Source organism: Lipotes vexillifer, unplaced genomic scaffold (genome assembly GCF_000442215.2).
Source record: "Lipotes vexillifer unplaced genomic scaffold, Lipotes_vexillifer_v1.1 scaffold2315, whole genome shotgun sequence".
In the NCBI taxonomy this organism is placed as follows: Eukaryota; Metazoa; Chordata; class Mammalia; order Artiodactyla; family Lipotidae; genus Lipotes; species Lipotes vexillifer.
In genome coordinates this window covers 863,599-884,769 of record NW_006792404.1, presented here as the reverse complement: position 1 = coordinate 884,769, position 21,171 = coordinate 863,599, and the positions used below count along the sequence as shown (strand labels likewise).

At 43.5% G+C, this 21,171-nt stretch overlaps 1 protein-coding gene across 1 annotated transcript in view; it reads left to right on the top strand.

The window, feature by feature from the left end:
• ZNF608 (zinc finger protein 608) overlaps window positions 1-21,171 on the top strand; it is a 106,486-nt gene that overhangs the window by 33,421 nt on the left and 51,894 nt on the right. The window contains 1 exon segment of the mRNA XM_007465519.1: window positions 11,909-12,164. Coding sequence (XP_007465581.1) covers window positions 11,909-12,164 — 256 coding nt within the window.

Genomic DNA, 21,171 nt, shown 5'->3' with positions numbered 1-21,171 from the left:
GAATGTAGGGAACGAGGGGACGTATTTTTAAAGGTACCAGAGTAGGAAGATAGAAGGGAAGGCGAGCGAGTTTACTTCTATTTAGGGTCTGGCACTGATTCTCAAGGGGAGGTGCCTTGGACCCTTCAGGACATTGTTTTGGTAAGGGCAGGGTCAGGTGGGGGCAGTCTGAAAAAGCATATTCAGAACGCCCACCAGTTTTGTTTTTTGTTTTTTGTGTTTTTTTGCGGTACGCAGCCCTCTCACTGTTGTGGCCTCTCCCGTTGCAGAGCACAGGCTCCAGACGCGCAGGCTCAGCGGCCATGGCTCACGGGCCCAGCCGCTCCGCGGCATGTGGGATCTTCCCGGACCGGGGCACGAACCCGCGTCCCCTGCATCGCCAGGCGGACTCTCAACCACTGCGCCACCAGGGAAGCCCCGCCCACCGGTTTTGTGATAACAGCCTCCTGAAGTGAAGGTTCTCGCAGATCAAGTCATCTGATTTGCAGCCATGGTGGCTGCAGTCATGGTGTTGAGTTCTTCACCTGGATTGAAACGGAAGGTTCCAGAGAGGTATAGGGCCCACACTGTGGGGCTGCCAGCGGCTGTTAGGGTGAATTTAAGGGCTCGCTATTAAAAAGCTAGCAGTCTTGCTCTTCTGGTAGATGGGGGTGCCCCAAGCCAGCTCCCCAAGCATGGGCACTGTCTCCCCTTGACTGCTCTTTGGTGTCGGCCACCAGACCTCCGAGACCATGGTGACCTTGGACCCTCTCTTCTTTGGTTTTGGTCACTCAGCTCTCCCCTGGTTTGCTGTGACCTCAACAGACATGCCGCCTGCTCTCTCTCTGCCCCATCAGTGATGGGGCCTGCAGGGTTCTGGCCCTTCTCTTCATACTTTTCACATTTCCCCTGAGCCATCTCGTCCTCTCTGCTGGCTTCACCACTTTCTCTCTGCCAGTGACTCCTCTCTAGTCTAGATAATTCTCTGGAGCTCCACACCGTTCTGTCCATCCACGTGGTAGACATCGCCCCTCCACCCTCCGCCCATCCTTCCCATCCCGGGGAATGACGCCTGAGCCCCTGAAACAGAAACCTGGAACTGGTCCTCGAGCCTCCCCACTTCCCCACCTTGCAGAGCATGGCCTCTCCCCCAACCCTCACCACGGCCGCACCCTCTTCCTTGGGTGACTCTAGTAGCTTCCTAACTGTCCTCCTTTCCTCCAGTTTCAACCCCCTCACACAGCTTCCTTTTTACCACAGGAACTATCCATCCTCCCATGCCCCTGCTTTCATATGCTCACTGCTCTCTGCAAACTTGGCAGTCACCCCCCCAAATTCTTATCCTGACCTGGACTCCTCACGAGCTGTTTCTCCGTCCCTAATGTTCCATCTTTTTCCTGACCCCCTAAGCCCCTTAACTGACTGTGCCGTCCAGCATGGCTCAGCTCTGCCCACACCTCCCGCCCTTCCCCAGGCTCAGTCCTGCAGTTCCTTCAGATCCACCTTGAACACTCCCTGCCCCACCCCTTGGTGCTCCCACAGTGCCCTGGGCCTGACTGACCACCGCAGCCCTGACCCTACACTGCTCTGCAGCCACTGTTGGTCTCCCCAGCATCCTCGGGGCTCTCTAGGGCTCACGGAGCAATGCTTGGTACGTGGTGGCACTTGGCCACCAAGATGAGGGAACGACTTCCCCAATGGTGAGGGGGCTTTAATCAGCAGCCCTTGTAAAGAGGAGGACACAGGGTCAATACACCATCTCCCATCACACACACTAGGTCCCACGCAGTAACACGTTGGCTTGTTGATTTCAGGACCTCTGCACAAGGAGTTAAAATAGTCTTAAACACGTGCCTTCTCCTTTCTGCATTAGCATTTGTTTCCTTTTATTCTAAAGTGGAATGACTTAGCATCTTTTTTATTAAAAACTAGTTTTTAAAAGAATTATGAAAGTAGTACATATTCATGTTAAAATTCATGCAAGCACAGAAGGCTATAAAATGAAAATCGATCCCTCCCCATTGCCCCGCATTTTTTTATACGGATTAAGTTTCTAGAAGGATGCATAAGAAACTGTTAGAAGAGAGGATCTCCCTGGAGAATGACCTGTTGACTTTTAAAGTCTGACTTTTCCTTCTGTTCTCAGGAGGGAAAACAGAATTCTGGGCCTGTGGGCAGCTTTTTTGTCAGGGTTTGGGAGGGTTCTGTGAGAAGAGAACTTTAAAAGTCTAAGTAATGGTGCAAAGCTTGGTAGAGGGCATGGCAGCCCTCACTGGGATAGCCTGTGGTCTCTTCTTTTGCTCCTGACCTTGCGAGGTAACTTGCCTCTTAGGACTTTAGTTTCCTTAGTTTATAAAATCAGATGAGAAAGCCCACTCTTGCCTTTCGGTAGAGCTGAAATAAGAATGAACGTAAAAAAACCGAAAAAAAATCCAAAAAAGGTTAAAAAAAAAAAGAATGAATGTGAGTGTCTCCAGGGTGTCCTTGAAGACAGGTATGGAGGTGGCTGGGGGAGCTTCATGATTTTCTTTCTTTCTGTAATCGTCCATCTCTGTGATGAACTATGGAGAGCTTTACTTAGTTGTTTGATATGAAATTAAAATTTCAAAGCTTGCATTAAGAGAGTGATGGCTGTTTTGAATCAGTGTTTGGAAGTTATGGAAGGATGAGGGATAAGATGTTGATGCAGACTGAGCATCTTAGACCTGAATTTATGTGAGCAGCGTTTAGGTTTTGCAGGGAGGGAATGGTACCAAGATAGTATGCTGGGCAGGATGTCACAGCTGCCTCCTTCCGTGGTTGGCCCACCCTGCTGTGGAAAGCGGGGCTTTGACCCTTTCCAAAGTGCAATCTTAGTTCCCATAAGGTGTGACTCAGGCACTTCCTTGTTTGAACTTGTTATGACCAGCACGTATTGTGTCTATAATTTAAATGTCTAAAATATTCGTTGAAAATATTCCTTTTAGGTGGTTGCAGGTGAGATTCTCTACTATAAAGAAAAGAAGTGCTCTTAGTTGAGAGGATTAGGAATAAGGTGATTTTTCTTCTTTTCCCCAAACAGCCTTTTCTTTCCTTCTTTTCCCTTCCTTTTTCCCTTCTCTAAATCATATCTGTGTCCAGAGATGGTTGAGGATGATAGGCCTCCAACCTTTCCCTAATTTCAAGGGGAAATTGGGGTCATGCAAAAGCAGGCAGTACATTGATGGCCAGTATCTACGAAGATACCCAGTAGTCAGGGATTTTGAAATTGATTTGCTTGCTGATACAGGTGCACCCACGGGAAGCAAAATGCAGAGTTAAAAATTCAGAGTTTTACCTCTGGGCCTCCTTTTTTAAAAGTTTCACTGTTAGGATTGGGGGCCGGATCTAATTGAAAGAAATGGGATTTGTGTGGAACTCTTCAGGAGTTTAACTTTATACAAAGTAAAGAGACTTGTGAAAAGGATTAATCCAAGAAGACAGACTTTTAAAAATAGCTTTTACCACTGCCTCTGTGTGTGTGTGTGTGTGTGTGTGTGTGTGTGTGTGTGTGTGTGTTTGTGTGTTTGTGTTTAAGTGTCTTTGGAAATAGGCAGGATGTGAGGAAATCAGAGAACCCTTATGAACAAGATAGGAAAACACTGATCATTTCCTGCTGTTTAAAGCATGCCCAGCTTGCTGAGCAGTGGAAGATGTCACCGACACTTTTAAAACAGGTGAAGAATCTATCGCTCAGCAATAGGACAGATGTTTTTTTTTTCTTGCAAAGAACACAAATGAGGCTAAGTATGTGACAACTGCTGTGGAAAGTGCCTGAGGCTGAGTCCCCATGTCCCCTCCACCTCCACTGGCGGCACTTTCCTGTGGAAATCAGCACAGCTGATGGAGGGCCTTCTAGGGGAGAATTTGTTTTGGCTTCAAAACAGCAATCAAAGAACTTAAGACAGTGAGTCTGGAGTAGTTGAATTACACTGTCTTTCCATACTCAATACCTTCTCTTTTGCTTTGAAAAATTGTCATGGCTAGAGAATGAAGTTAAGGATCATCACTGTGGTTTAAAATATATTTTACACCTGTGGCTGGCCCGTGTGTGCCTCTGCCTTGTGACCTACATGTATGGAGTCACTTCTGGAGTGACACGCTAACAGTCAGCGACCTTCCCTTGACCACCACCCCCAAGCAGCGCCACAGAGGCCCTGGGTTGGCATTCTGCGATTTCAGCGTGGCTGGGGTCCTGGTTGGGAAAGAAAGCATCCGTCTTGGCCCCAACTGGCCTTGGGGCCAGAGCGCTGTTTCAGCCCCAGGCTGAGCCCTACCCATTCAACAGAGAAGCTTTTAAAAGCACTTAACAGCTAAAAAGTACTTTGGCTTTTTATTTGGGGTGGTCTCTGGTCTTTATACCTGGGGATGAGAAAATGAAAATAATGGTATGATTCCCAGTCGTTGTACATAGCTGTTGCTTTTGGAGTCGGACGATTTAAAACAATAACAACAGCCAAACAAAACCTGAAGCAGCCGCATAGCACAGGGAGATCAGCTCGGTGGTTTGTGACCACCTAGAGGGGTGGGATAGGGAGGGTGGGAGGGAGACGCAAGAGGGAGGGGTTATGGGGATATAGGTATATGCATAGCTGATGCATTTTGTTATAAAGCAGAAACTAACACACCATTGGAAAGCAATTATACTCCAATAAAGATGTTTAAAAGCAAAACCAAACCAAACCTGAGCTTTGGTTTCCGTGAGGTTTTTAGTCGAGGTTTCTGGAGGGATGGCAGTATTTGCTTGGACACAATGAGATGCACCATTCTGAACTAGGTGTTGAGAAAAGTGAGCAGATGCGTGCCTTCTAACATGCAGAAAAGGGTCAGAAATTACCTGGGGAGGTAGGTTTCAAACATCTTGTGTTCTCTTTTACAATGAGAAGAGTTTCTTTTGCCGTTTGACCAATGTGGGTTCAAATTCTGGCTCAGCCACTGACCCTAAGTTACCTTTTAAATTTAAGTTTCTTATTCCTCATCTGTAAAGTACTTTCAGTCATAGCCTGTGAGGACTGAATGGGAGAATGCACAGTATAATCCCTCCTGTGTTATATGTGTTAAACAGTAGCTACTGATGTCATTAGTGGTTTTACAAGAAAGCCCATGGACTTGGAAATCAGAGAGGTTTGGCCTTGAATTTCAGCTCTTTGGGTAAGTTGCCCATCCTCCGAGATCTTCAATTTCTGCCTCTATAAAATGGGGACGTGATGAGTGTCAAAGGAGTTAGACAACATATGGGGGCCTGGTGCACAGTCGGCCCTTAGTAAGAGTTTCCCCCTGTTATGTGGCAGCAAGTTGTAGAGCATGCATTGCCCTGATCACAGTTCTAGACGGAAAAGTCTTCACTACATGTAGGAAAGATGGACTTAGGAATGACAGAAATACAATTGTTGCAGTTGTGTCTGACAGGGATGGAAATTTACCCTTGACGAATCATTTTGGGGAAAAGATCGGTGCTTAAGGAAACCATTTTTTAAGCTCCCTTGCTCTACTCATGAAGCAGTGATGTCAGGCAGAAAGGGTAGTTAAAATGCAAAGTGATAGACTGCACCAGTGGTCACCTTTAAAGAGCTGTGATTTCCCCTACCCGAAGTGCAGTCTCTGTCTAATGCTTTTTTAAATTAAAGAGGTGACTGTGGGCAATCTCATAAAAACAGCCAAATACCAGGATGTGGAGAAAATGTAAGCATTAAGTAATTGTGCCCTGGCGCGTTCGTAGAAGGTAAAAATATTGACTCTGAGCAAAATAGTAAAACACCACTCCCGCTCTGGTTGTTGGTGACCTGAGAATCCCAGGATTGAGGGGTTAAGAGCAAGATGAGCATGGAGATTTGTGGCAACAGATGGCAGAAACCTGGGCAGGCTCCCCAATGGGGGTTCAGACCTGCCACGGGGTGTGGGAGGGAATCTTTCCTTGAGGCTTGCCCGTCTCCAGGCTGTGAACTTCCTTCCCCTCTGCCTGGCAGCGCTAGCCCTCCCCGCAGCAGAGCCACCTGACTGTCCCTTTGTTGGGTCTGAGTGGAGCCGGAGTGTCCTGCCAACCCCTCCTCACTTGCTGTCAGTTTGTGGGTCCTGGAAACCCATCACCAGCTGCCACAGTCCATGCTCGCGTGATGCAAAGCTGCTGCCACTCACGCTCCAGCTTTGCAGCCTTCCTTGCTCATCGGCACTCAGGAAGCTCTTGAAATAAGGTGAACAGAGAAAATACTGCCAGAATCCCTCTGCAGATTTTTTTCCCCCAGTCCTCTGATTACACACCCTAAGTGCCGCTATCTGTGTAAATAACCTTTTCTTCCCCGCCTCCCTCTCCCCTCTCTGCTCCCCTACTCCCATACTCTTAGGCTCCCTCGAGTGATAAATAGCCAGGCTACTGCTCAGCGTGCACCAACACCTGGGAATAATCATGCAAAAATAACAGTGAGAGACTGCCGCGCGTCTGTTCTTGACATTAACTTTCCTCAGTTTGACAGGCTGCCACCACCAGCTGTTAGACTTATGGGTCTTTCTCCCCCCCTGTGTCTTCCCCCCCCCCCCCCCCCCCACTGGAGATGGCTGCTTTCCTGCTTTCCTCTTTTGGGCTCTAGCAGGTTCCATCAGTGTCCCGTCAAGATAACAGAAAAGAGCTCTGACAAAGGAACCATCGCTAAAACTGGCCAGTTCTCTCTTCTGCTCTTTTATTCCATTTATTGGTATTATTTGACTAATAATTCCCCACCAGTGTTTAAATGGAATATCTGATGATTGCTATTTTAGGGTACTTCCCTCCAGAAAGGTATTTATAACTGCCTCTCTTGAATTGCCTTTGAACGTAGCAAATCCTAGCATTTGGCTTTAAAGGGCCAAGCCACCTATATTGTTTTCTTTTCAGTTCAGGTCTCAAGTATATTTGTAATAATAATAATCATATTGACAATGGCAATAGCTTTTATTTATTGAGGGCTGTTCCATACTGGGCCCTGGGCTAATGTTGTTTGAGTGATCTCAGGTAGTAGTCACCTTAGCAGCCAAGTGTTATTTACATTTTACAGATGAAGCCACTGAGTCCCAGACAGATCAAGCAACTTGCCAAGGGTTCTTAAAGGTTGAGATGGATTCCATATCCAGAGACTGATCCCTGCCCCGCACTGTCTTCTACATGCTGTTTTTTGCGCTCAGGCCACCATGGACAGCCCCTTGGATGAGGTTCTGCAGCGACACTTGTAATTTTGCTGGATTTGTATGTTGATTACTGCTACAGTCTTGCTCGCTCTTGTTTTTCTAGCGGCGCCTGGCACCCAGCAGGTGTGTTAGTAATTATTTATTGGGCGGACATGTGATCGAGTTGAGGTGAATAAAAGGAGACTTTGGGGAGAGCAGTGCACAAAAAAAGAGGTACAGCTAGAGACGAACGAGCAGAAGGAGATTTTCTAGAAGTGTAGGACTCATCAGGGCCTGCTATAAAGTGGGGTTGGATTAAGCCGGTGGACGGCTGCCAGATGCCAGTGTATGAAAGGAGCAGTATTTCCTCAGGCTGAGCTTCTCAGGGTTAAGCCCTTTTTCTTATACTTTTAACACACTTTAACCGCCCTTAACCATGCATTTGGAGAGGATTATAGATTTATGTTAAACATAGTAGGATACAAAAAGGAGCTTTGTAAGAGTGGATGCAGGGTTAGAGAACTGTAATATCAGACCGGGGACTTTCTTTTATCTTTTTCAAAGTCATTGTTTACTGAGCTAAGCACTATGCAGAGCTTTCACTGGGCATGAATTATCTCATTGCCGTCTTCACCACGACCCTGTGCAGGTTATTGTTATTCTTATTCCCATTTCTTAGGTCCAGACACTGAGCCTTAGAGTAGCCAGGTCATTTGCTCAGGGTCCCACGCAAGCAAGTACCACCAGGGTCAGGATTTGAATCCAGCACAACCCGAGGTTTATCACTACCCAAGTCCAAGTGTATGTTGCTTCCTTCCCGGACTCCCTCATGGGAACTGTTGCTACTCTCTGTCTTAAGGAGCCTCATTGGGTGAAGAAATTACGTTTCAGTGTATGATCAGTGAGTGACTGAGAAATCAGGGTGCAGTGGAGTTGACCTTTTGTATAAGGCAACAATAACTGTTGAAGATCTTTCAAAATCCTGCGTTACGTATGGTGTCACGTGACTGTATTAGCTACCATGAGATACACAAGAGAACCAAAACCTTTTTGAGGGGAACTTCTCCCACTGGGGGTGTTAGCTGGTAGGAAGAAATGGCTACACTCTGAATTATTTCCCTTTCACCCCTCTTTTGTCTCTAGTGTTAGTGTATGTTGAACCCGTTCTGTGAAGGTCCTGCTTGGAGGATGCTGCTCTTTTATGCTCACCTGGGCTGCCCCTAGACATGCTTAATTGCCCTTGCACACAAACAGATATGGGCCACGGTTTTGTCTACAGTGAGTACGTTGGGTTAGATGACCTTCTACCGCCAACGTTCTGTGGTCGTCTAGGAAAAGCTGGAAACGCCAACTCACTGCTTGTGCCTGGGTAGGTCACTGCAGGCTGAGGGAAGCTCAGGCCTGTCAGTTGATGCCCCGAGGAAGGTGGGCCCAGCATAGCACGTGAGCCAATTATTATGTTACGAGATAGTGGAAATTCAGACTTTTCCCTAGTTTTTTGTGTTGGTCAACAAATGAAAAGGTTTTTAAAAGTAGCATACCTGCCAAATAAAACCTGCCTCTGGGAGCAGCTATCATTCCCCACCCCTTTTCCAGTTGGTGGGCTCTGTGGAAGAGGGACCCCCAGTAGACCACATGGGAGGTCTTTGTTCTCCACTCCAAATCCTGAAATCTCAAGGGGGAAAAGTTCCCTTTTCTCCTCCTGTCACTGATGTTGATGATGATGGGTACCTGTGGGAATGGGAGTTTTTTGTTTTTTTGTTTTTTTTTGCGGTACGCGGGCCTCTCACCATTGTGGCCTCTCCCGTTGCGGAGCACAGGCTCCGGATGCGCAGGCTCAGCGGCCATGGCTCACGGGCCCAGCCGCTCCGCGGCACGTGGGATCCTCCCGGACCGGGGCACAAACCCGTGTCCCCTGCATCGGCAGGCGGACTCTCAACCACTGCGCCACCAGGGAAGCCCCGGGAATGGGAGTTTTGAGCTACATGGAGGAAGTGAGTACAGTGGGAAAAACTAAGAGAAATTTACTTGTGCAAGTCAAAGAGTTGAACCTTTAAAACTATATTACCTATTGAGTTCTCCTATCGAGTTTAAGAGTTTTAGACTATTATCACGTTGTGGGGCTGTTTATGGTTAAGTTCATATTTATAGTCAAACTTCTCTGAATCTTACTTTTCTCATTTTAAAACAAGCATGCACAGGGCTCCAGGGTCCCTTCTTTCAATGTCATCAACTGAACTGTTTTCACTGCATTTGAATTGTGTTAATGGAAATAAGCACAGTTAACTTGCTCGTAGGCCCAGGGTACCATGGCCTCTCCCATCAAGCTTCTAGATTCTTTAGAAGCTTCATCTTTGAAATTACATAAATATCCCAACTAAGTATGTGAGTGTGTGTGTATCTCTATACAAATATATTCATAAGCAGGGTTATACTGAAATAGGGATTTGGTCTAGAAATTCTGTTGTGAGAGGATTCGTCATCACTATTAGAAGGCCAAAGAATACATTTTCCAGTTGAGGAACATGGGCCTCGGTGAGGTTAAATGACTCTCCCAAGTCACAAGCTTAATTAATGTGGGAGGTGGGGCCAAAGTCCCGGTGTCAGCACACCCTGTCCCTATAACTTCTGTTGTACGTGTTGCCCCAGGGTGTCCTGAAATTCAAAATTAGAGAGTTGGTACTCTCTGAGACTCCTCACCTCTTTTAGTTTATTCCATTTTCTTGTTTATCTAACTGAAGCTATATTTGTTCTCTTGGAATTAATGTACGCTGTCGATCAAGGATATAAAGGATATCTTGAGAATATTGTTCCATTTTGTCTTTTCAGTTTACACGTGTAGCACCAAATTACAGTTGACAACTAACTATACAGATTAAGAGGTTGTTGGGAATCATGCGCAAAAAAACTGTGCAGTATGGTGGTTTATAATTTTCCTTGGTCTTTTTTTTTTTTTTCTTTTTTAAATTCTAGAAAGTGATTTCAATCTCACGCAATCTTTTAGTTGTAATAAAGACTACAAGGTTGCATTGGCTCCCCCTGTCCTCCTTAAATTTTCTTCCTCAGAACCCCTTTCTTCATTTGTCAGCTCAGTTTTAAAATAGGAACTATCAGTGTGAACTTTGATCCATGTTAAGCTGCATTTACACAAAAGCATAAATCACCAGATCTGGGGTTTGGGGCTGTTAAATGCTTTCCTTTCTTGGGCTCTGTGATCAAGAAGGAAGAACAATAAAAAGCATGAAGCAAAAGGAGTTTTATGGCAGCTTTGAGAGCAGGATATTAAGTTTCTTTAGTGTGCAGTTGTATGAAGGGCTGTTCTATTGCATCTTGGCTCACTCGGGCATGTGAACGTCGCTGTATCATTTTAGTGAAATGCAAACTGTAGAAATGGTCCCTACAGTCATATGAACAAGGAGCCCACACAGATGACTGCTTCAGCTGTTGATCTAGGAGCACACTTCCTCCTATGACTTCTCTTGAAATACACTCTTTGTGTGTGTGTGGTTTTTGTTTTTGTTTTTGACGAGCAAAGACCATATAATATTATGTCTGTAGCCAAATGTTGATTTCTTACAAACGTTAACTGAGAATATATAAACAGACTAAGATGGCATTTTACCAGAACAACCTTCTCTGTGTCCTTTTTTACACATATAATTTGTTAGCCCAACTGATAAAACACATACGGTATCATCTCTTGTGTGTAGGTGGTGTCTCTGTGCAGCCTGAGGACATAGGTGATGTGGAATCCTGGCGCAGACGTGCTGTGTGTTTGGCTCTTTCACATTTGATAACCTGTCAGCAGGGCCAAAGCTATTCCATAGCAGTCACAACAATGGTTAAAATGGGTGGAAGGAATGAATGAGTCTGTTGCCCGTCTACCTACTTAGTACATGCGTAGTCTTTGGTTTCATTATGGCCTGACTCCTAAACTTTTTGTGGTGAAGGACCCCTTTGCTTGCTCTCCTCAGGATCGGGGTGCAAAGGAGTTATTGTACCACAAGGTCTTGTTTTGGCTGTCTCTTTTCAGACATAGAGAGGGCTGCTGAGTCTTGGTCCAAACTCGTCAGGAATCTGTGTTGAACCACTAAAGGATTTGTGTATTGGAGAAACTCAGATTCTGTTGAGCACACGTATTTATTTCTCCATTTATATGAATTCTGCCAAACTTTGCAGTAGAACACTTAGTTAAAAGCTGATGCTTAATACATGCTAATAATATCCACTTTCTGTGTTTCAGTGTGTATAATCAAATTTATGTATTTTATATATTTGGCAGAGTAGTTAATCTATTTTTGTAGTGATTTAATTCATTATGGCTTATAAAATACTTTGAAAACAATTTTAGTCCATCTCCTGTACTTGAATGGCCAGTGATGCCTATATGGGTATTTATTAGAGTTTCTCCTTTGGAAAATACTGTAGTGTTGAAAATACGATTTCACGACAAGTGGGAAATAGTCTTCCTTTGGCAAAGCATATTTCATTCACGTCTGTGGAGGCTGAAGGTTGTTAATTGGTGAATTTAGAAGGACCTTGAAGGCCTGTCTATAGCACAGGAAGCTAGAGCTCCAGTGTTTACCTTGTGTGTCATGAAAAACGAAAATGCTTATTCTGCTTTGTATTTTGGCACCATTAAAACACTCAAAGCGTATTATAATTGCAAATGGAATTTGGAATGGTGATGTATTCTGGAAGTGATGTAAACAGATTGCATTGAAAAGAGCTCCGAGCATGCAGCACCACTGCAGTAAGCCTGTCTGTCTTTCAGGTTGACCCCCTGTTTACAGTGCCAGCACCACCGCCGCCGATTTCCAGCAGTCTCACGCCTCAGATTCTGCCCTCCTACTTTTCCCCATCTTCATCCAATATTGCAGCACCGGTTGAACAGCTTTTGGTTCGGACTCGTTCCGTGGGTGTCAATACGTGTGAAGTTGGAGTAGTGACAGAGCCAGAGTGTCTTGGGCCCTGTGAACCCGGGACCAGTGTGAATTTGGAAGGGATCGTGTGGCATGAAACAGAAGAAGGTAAATACAATTTATTTTTCATCTATTTTCCCATGCCCTCTTCCTCATGATGTATGTGTGTCCACCTGTAAGGGGAATTTGCTGTGTGGTGTTCAGAGAGGACAGAAAAGTGGTTTCTATGCTCTCTCGATTTTTGTTGAAATAAGAGCTATGTTTCTCTTTTTGTTCATGGCTGCTTTTACATTCACGAGCAATCTGGTGTCCCTCAAAGTGGTTTTCCGCTTTAAGCGCTAACTTGGAAGGCCTGTGAGAAGCAGGGTGAAGGTTACCCTTTCTCCTAGGAGGCGTCCTGGAAATCAGAATGGGACATAGATCTCAAGTTCATTTCCTCCTTGGTTTGCTAACAGATCTGTCTCCGTGTGGATGTCGTTGTGTTGTTGAGGCTTATATTCTCCCTTCTGAATCGACACAGGGTTCCTGCATTTAGCAGGGGGCCCTTGCTGTCATGTGACTGTGGCTGGTTGTGCTGAGAGCTAATGAAGCCAAGGTCAAAGGCTTAAGCCCCATTTGAGCCAGTCAGTTCTTTTCTGTGGCTGGAAACATAGCACCTTCCCGGCCCTTAACCCAGCAAGCCCTCTGGCAAGTGCTATTCATTAGTCACAAGAGAACCCAGGGTGCAAGAGAAATGGATCAGGGTGAATGTCTCACTGCTATTGGAAGTACACATCAGGTGTATGTCGTACTGACAGTGGATCCAGACCATGGTTGGCCACATCTCACATCTCATACCATCATCATGTAGAGCGTGTTTCAGATGGCCAGTGTCCTTGACAGAGGCCAACAGATAATTACAAACTGAATATCAGGGAGAGAGCTGCATTGCTCCACGGGGGAGTGAGTAGAGAAGAGCACATAAGAAAGAACCATATGCCCCAGGGTACACCGGGGGACCAAAGGAAAATAAAAAACACAGGGGGAACATTTTTTCCTCTGACTGAATTGGTCAAGGATAAGGAGATGACTGTTGTCAATATCATGGTCTTCCGGGAGAGGAGTTCACAGCAAGGATAAGGGTAATAAGGATCTGAGGCACAAAATCATTGTTTAGGTTCCTCTGTATCAAGGGGAAAAATTGAGGGCTGAAACTCAAAGGAGAGGAAGTAAAATATATGCTAAAGTGGCTGAGTTGATGGGAAAGGAGAATATATTGGGGGTAATTGTTGGGGAAGAAATCTTTGGGGAGAAAATAGTTAAGAACAGTGACAAACGAGGGAATGAGAATAAAAATGAAGACTGAAAATCAGGCGACAGGTGTAAGCATAGAGGTCAGAAGGCAGAAAACAGCCCAAGCTGTTTCAAGATAGGAAAAAAAAAAACTTACGGGGAAAATATTTGAATTCTACATATTACATTGAATGTACTCTTCTTGTAGGGTGGATTTGGTAATTAGATTAAAAATTTTTGTGGATAGCATCAGTAAGGAAAAAGCAAGATTGAATTATGTAAGAAGCGACCAGAGAAAGGGAATGAAAGCAGTAGATACGGGGAGCTCTCTTATTTGCTCAAATAGAACTGAGCAACAGTTAAAATTTACTCTTGGTTTTAGAAATTTGGGGGGTTTTGGGGCTCCTCCGTCTTTGTACTTTTAACTGGAAAGGCCATTTAAAACAGAACTACGCAACCACATTGGGAGAAATTGATGCCAGAGGAGCGGGAATTAAACCTCTCCGGTCTTGCTTGCCTGTTTAGACCCTGTGCATTGCAAGGGGTTCATGCTGGGAGACGGCTTCTCCCTCATTGCCCGTGGGTTGTGCACAGTGCATCTTCCCTTAGATTTTCCCTAGAGCAGAAGTGGTGGATAAGAGTTTCAGATTGGCATCTTGGAGAGAAAAGTATAGAAAGGGCATCAAGACATTAATAAGGTTAATTAATAGAGGTGACTTTCAGGAACAAAAAGATTTGGAAAGAGTAAGCGTTAATTCCCATCAACTTGAAAATCAGATTTTCTTGTAACTTGGATAATTGACTCCTTAGGGTGGAACACTGTCTTCCCTTTCCTAGATAGGACTTGGTGCCCATCTGTATAAGGCTCGTCATGATTTTATTTATTCCAGCATGTGATAGGACAGGTTCCCGCAGTGTGACCTTCCTGCATGGTAGATGTTGTAAAATTAAATTAAAAATTAAAAATCCAGAAAGCTTGTCGCTCTGGAACAGCTATAAGGCTTGGGTTATTTTTCACTGTGCTTAGGAATCTGCTGGGTTTTGCCTTTTAACCTTGGCCTCTAATAAAAGATGGGATTATTTAGGGGGGGAAAAAAAAATCTGTGTTTCAAAACTATAGCAGTACATGAGTTGATCAGGAATTCTGATACTCTGGGCATGTGCTTAAAGAGCTTTCATCATCATTATTATTTAGGAGTGATGTACATAAGCCCTCCCCATTTTCTTCCTGTTCTCTGAAAATCCGTCTCCTGATTCTGATGTAACTGCTCTGATCCACTGTGATCCATGCATCCCTGTGGGTGGCTTCCCCTGATTCATACGGCAGACCAGTTGCTTTAGAAGCTTTTGAGGCACAGCAGTGGAGCCCTCAGCAGCTCCAGCCTCCTTTGAATTGCCTCACATTTTCTAGGATTTGGAGTGTGTGGATATTTACTGTGGTGACAAGTAGGAGATGGAGCTGTTAATAGAGTTATTCTTGCTGAATAAACTAAACTTCTGACCTCCGTAGAATTTAAGAACTCGCCTTAGTAGAGGCCTGGGTCATTATGTGTGTGCTTAATGTGTAACCATTTTCAAGAGCATTCCGTTTGCATTTTTTTTCGGTACAGTGTGTTTAAAGCTCTTGTACCGATTTAAAAATTAAACCCATTTGACCATTAATTTTTCCCTTTCGGGAAAAACAAAGAGAGAAACAGAACAAACACATTTGGAGCCACTTATTTGGCAGAGCTAAAAAAAGATGGATTTGGGGGGAAGTGAAGGGAAAGTAAGCTGTGGCTGTTTCTAGTATAAGTTTTCCCTAACAAAGAGCATTTGTAAAACTGTCAGTTGCCTTTGACTGACGTCCTATAGATTGAGTTGAATAAAATCTCTTCCTTGGTATTTTCGTTTTGAAGATATTGTATAACTGGTAGTGTTTTTCACAGACCCAATTTATGTGCATTCACGCATATGTGAAGTGTGTGTGTGTGTGTGTGTGTGTGTGTGTGTGTGTGTGTGTCTTAAGATCCTAGAAGTCTTAAAAGCCCCTATCTGCAGTCTTTGGGGGGATATTGAGTGTACTTGTGATTTCGTTGGAAGGTGGTAGGAACAGCAGAACTGGAATACGAAATCCCCACTAGGTACCTAATTGTTTCTTATGCTTGGAATTCCTCATCTGAGGAGTGTTCTTTTAATCACACTTTCCCGCTTGTATTACTGCCAGTCCATGAAGTCCTGGTTGCCTAAGAACCAAACTATGCTTCGGAATAAAGTGTTAGGAGAGAAGTTCCCTCTGGAAATAATTAGTGGGTTTCAGATCATGCTTAATAGTAGAGCAAAACTATTACTGCATTTGGATATATAGTTACTCTACTCTGATCTTTCTTCTTTAAGGTGAATGCATAGGAGCAATGACGTATTGTACAAAGTTACTTGCAGATGTTAGAAGGAATTTCCTTAGCATTTCATTCCTGACATTTGGGACACACATGCCAGTGTATAGTTATTTGTTTGAAAATTTGCTCTGTTGGGGAGGGAAAAACAGAAAGAAAACATGGTGTATACAGCAATGTATGTAAATACCTATGTGTTGAACTTGGCTTTTTAGTTTTCGAGAATGTGTTTTCCTTTTGATCCTTTGATTCTTGAATCCTGTTTCTTACTGTTTTTTTTTTTTTTTTTTTCGCCCACCCCGAGAACATACTTGTTTTGGTTGGGTCCATTATTCATTGTTATGACTGTTGTTTACCACAGCTCTGCCATTCTGTCCTTAGGCAAAGCCACCAAAGAAAAGGAAGTGAGAGAAAGAAAATCGGTGTTTGCCAGTGATAGTGATGTCCTTTTAAACATCTGTAGGTTAGAGATAAGTGGTTCTCAACTTTGTGCCTGTGAATCACCTGGAGAGCTTTTAAACCATGCTGATGCCCAGGCACCATTCCCAGGTATCTCCATGGTCTGGGCTGGCACCTTGGTCTGGTTTGCTGACCTGCCATTGGTGTTTTTTCACATGTCCCCAGGGGCTTCTAATGTGCAAACAAGGATGAGAACCATTGTCTCAGGGGAAAGAGGGGATGTCCTGGCCTTTTGCAAGCTGCTCAACTTTTTCCCTTTAAGGAAGTCACATGTATTATTGTCTCATTTTCTCAGGTATGACATGGACAGAGACACCTGCCATGTTTACCTTATAGGGTAGATAATGTCTGTCAAGATGCTGTGGTGTGACAGGTGAGCATAGCTGTTTAATGACTGTGCTAATGAGAAAGAGGGTTCAGCTTTGATCCTGAACATGAACTCCACATAGGTTTTGAGGGGCTTAATGCACAACTAACTGGTGTACCGCTCGTCCTAACTTATTAGTACGGTGGGGTGGACCTTAGTTTGTTTCTCCAGTGAGCCAGACACTGTAACTTCGTCTCTGTGTGGTCTGCTGAGTTACTTTTGAAATAGTTCAGAAACCCAGAGTATTAAGGAAAGTTGATAAAAGTAGCAAATAAAAGATTGTACTCAGAAAACATTGAGAGTTTTCAGAGGGGTCGATGGGAGTACAGATGATGACTTATGAGAAAACACCTAGCGTGAGAGGAAGAATGCTTGTTTATGTCAGGTCCTTCACCTGATATTCTGTGTGTTTTCTGAGGAAAGAAAAGTGATCTTGAGAATTCATGTTTGGATTAGAGAAGTAAATGATTCTCTTTTAAACCATCAGAGATGTTCTTAAATTCTTCTGCTTTTTCTGCATCTCCAAAGTCATAAAGAGGATAGTGTTTAACTGTGCAGTAGAGGGGGTTTCAAGCTAATTCATTAAAAAGCAAATGATCCTACATAATTGACGACCGATCTAATTTTTGGTATTGTTATTCCTATTCTGCAGTACTTACTTACCAATCTTTTTGAAAAGAGAACATTCTTTTTAAATCTTGATTCAAGAGATTAAGTATTAATCCAAGCTTACTTTGTATTTTTAGTAACTGAGCATGGAGTGGGTGCAGTACTTTAATGATTGAAACACTACTGTTTGTTGAGATAGTTCCCAGTGATCTTATAAGTTCAGCTTTGACTCACAAGGGGAATAAGATGCCCACTTTCACTTCTGCATTTCATTACCTGCCATACCAGTGATGATTACAACTGTGCAGTGATGGGGAACTTTAAGATGGCTGATGGGCAGGCTCCCTATCAGTACTGTGCTCAGTGGAGATAAACCAGCCCCTAGGATGTGAGTTTGGCAGGTGAGCATAGCTGTTTAATCACCGAGCTAATGAGAAAAACGGTCCAGCCTTGATCCTCATCATAAACTCCCCAGAGGTTTTGAGGGGCTGAAAGAACTACTAGTTACTTCCACTCTGTGTATCGTGCTGGGCGTGCTTGCTCCACCGTCACCTTCCCGGGCCATCTTGCAGTGGTGGTCGCTGATGAAAGTATGGATTGTTTCTTGGAATTCATCACCATTGGTGGAAGAGCAGCTCAAAGGATGCTGTGCTACTCAAGTGCTACTCATTTTCACCTGCAAAAGGCAGCCCAAATAGAAAATCAGATCCATATGTTTGCTGGACCGTATGCCAGCTTAATTATCTCCGATTATTCTGTGTACAACGGTGAAAATTTTTTTAATAAACTAAAATTGGTTTGATGATGTATATTATAAACAACCACAAAGCTCGTATCACAATTATTTTTTTAAAGAGTACTGAAACTAATGTTAGCAGCTTCACAGAAAAATACAGAAGGTAAAAATGGAGGCGAGGTCTTCACATAGTAGACGCTCAATAAAGATGTGTTGACTGAAGGAGACAGGAAGGGAGGAGGGAAGCATTGTCGGGGCCATTTTCCTGAGTTTTGCTTTATGGTTTCTTGGACCTGTTTTATGCTTTTCTGATGAGGTAATGTGGCCAAAATCTGGATATGATGAGTGATTGTGCGTTGCTGGAAAGCCATAACACAGACAGTCACTTCACCTCTTGTTATTGTGAAAAATAACCTGCTATCAGGTAGGATTCAGCTTAATGTTTTTGGATCAAACATTTGTTCTTTTGTGTTATTTGTATGTGTATTTTGGTGGTGACATTAGGTGTTAAGTAATGAAGTGGTAAGTTTCAAGCTCACTGTATTAAAGGCATTTTGTTTCCCCTTTTGGTTGGTTGATATTGCAGCTAAATATAGTCCTGTATGTGAATACAGAATGTAAAACATTTTAAACTAAACTTTTCTTCGGACTAAGGTATATATAGTAAAAGATTTAAGAAGTTGTCTTATAAGATTTGTGGGTGTGTGGTATTGTCCTGTGTGCTTGTTTATCTTTTCCCTGTAAAGGAGTTGGTAAAAAAATCTGAGTCTTAATATTATAGTGACTCGGAACAGAAGATACTATTTTCTAATTACAAAATTCACACAGTCTCATGGGTTGCAAAGAATAGCTGTTGGCCCATCTGGATTAAAATATGAATTAAAATATTCCATTGGGGCTTCTCTGGTGGCGCAGTGGTTGAGAGTCTGCCTGCCGATGCAGGGGACACGGGTTCATGCCCCGGTCCGGGAAGATCCCACGTGCTGCGGAGCGGCTGGGCCCGTGAGCCATGGCCGCTGAGCCTGAGCGTCCGGAGCCTGTGCTCCGCAGCGGGAGAGGCCACAGCAGGGAGAGGCCCGCGTACCGCAAAAAAATTTTAAAAAAATTAAAAAAAAATTCCATTGACTTTTTTAAATACAATTTTTTATAGCAGCTTCTCGAGCTATAATTTACATAACATACAATCCATCTGTTTAAAGTGTAAAACTTGATGGCTTTTTAGTGTATTCAGAGTTGTGTAACCATCACCACAATTAATTCTAGAACATTTTCTTTACACTCCAAGAAACCCTGTATTCATTAGCAGTCACTACCACTTACCCCAGTTCCCCATTTTGTAGACTTTTACATCTTTGTCCTTACCTGATTCTTTGTGGTTTTTATGTGTAAATATGCGTCTTTTATGGATAAGAGAAAGGCTTGTTGAGCACTTACTCTGTGCCAGGCACTGTGCTGGGCGTGCTTGCCAGGTAATTTCCTTCAGTCCTCAGGACAAAATCCAAAGTGAGCTCACTCTTATTATATTTTATTTTTTTTAAAAAATTTTTATTGGAGTATCGTTGGTTTACAATGTTGTATTATCATGTTTTAAAAGAGGAGACTTAGAAAGGGATTCACCTGTGCAAGGCAGCACACCTGGTGAGGGAATTTGAACCTATAGTGGTTGGACTTCTGGAGCCCTTGCTCTTCACACCTCCTCCTGGGTGTTCTGGATTTCTGTCACTGCTCGAAAGACCCTGTGTATCTCTCAAAGTGCTCTTTGGAGAGAGGGAGTAAAAAGTGATGTAATAGCTGGAGTTTTTATTTTTAAGTGTGGAATGATAGGAAATTCTTTATAGGTCTAGCGTCTGATTTTGGCAGGAGTCATTGAATCAGCTTCAGCTGGGTTGCTGGATACAGACCATCCCTTTCAGCCCCACTATGCTGTAAGCTTCCTTAGTGCACAAATCCCATCTGTTTTGTTCACTGTTGGATCCCCGGCGCCTGGCACGGAGTAAGTGCGCCATACATATTTGTTGAATGTTGAGTAAATTCGCAAAACAAAGTGATATGCTCTCGATACCTGTTTAAGTCTGAATAGTGTCGCTTTCTACTCAGGAATATGCTACTTTTAAACTAAGTTTGGCCTACGCAATCTGGAAAATAGAGTTCCAGAAATCTACTTTGTCAATGAGTTTTTTAAAGCCATTATAAAATCTGACAATGTTTTTATTGTATTTCAACTTCCAACCTTGCTGTTATTAGACTTATTTCCACAAAAAGGAGAAACAAAATATTTGCCTTGCTTCTTCCCTTCAATCGTTTACATCCTCAATCTGGTTTTAATTTTTTGATTATTAAAGAAATACATGGCCATTTTAAGACATTTGGGGGAAAGAAAGAAAAAAGAAGAAAAAAATCTATGATCTCACTATTCAGGCAAGTACTTCGATTTGTTGATTTCTTTCTTAACTTTTTAAATATCTATTTAAAAAAATGTAATGGAGATCATTCAGTAGTATACTTTTGAATATTCCTTTCTCTTCTTTTAATCTTAACATTAAAAGATAAGCATTTCTGATGTTATTAAAATACTTTCTAAGACACATGACATTGATATAAAATATTACATAAAACGGATGCAAAAAATTTAAATTCCTCTCATGGCAGCTATTTACATTGCCTTCAGCTCCTTAGATAGCTGTCGGCACTGCGTCTTTGTGCATGAAGTTTTTGTATTGTTTTATGGACTTGCGATTATTACGCTAGCATCAGTTTTCGAGAAGCGAAATTGCTGAGTCCAGGACACAGGAGTTTTTCATGCACTGGAAGACATTAACCACTTAACCGCTTTCCCAAAATGTTGAACCGGTTCACACTGCCCAGTGGAGTGCCCTCCTCGGTTACCTTTCCCAACTGTGGCCTCAGTGACATTTTGATGACAAAAGGCATGAGGTTGTAAGTCAAATGCATTGCTTGCAGTGCCCGCATCCAGGGTTCTGTCCTAGACAGAATGGGAATGGCACTTTCCCCTTGTAGTAAATATCAAAGTGGTCCAGCCTGAGAAGGCAGGTGTGCACGTGAAGTGATGTTCCCAAGAGAGCGTGCCGCGGGGGCTTTGCCTGGTGGAGGGCTTTGCTCTGGATGGAGGGAGCTTCAGATTTCACTCCTGCTTGTGTCTAGAATGACATTTTACAGCTTTTTTTTTTCCCCCCCAGTGAAAGAAGTTAAAGAGACTTTTAGATCTGAGGCATTCAAACACCCAGGGGAGAAAATTAGCCTGTCAAGGCATCCATTCTGAATTGGGAGGAATCTAAG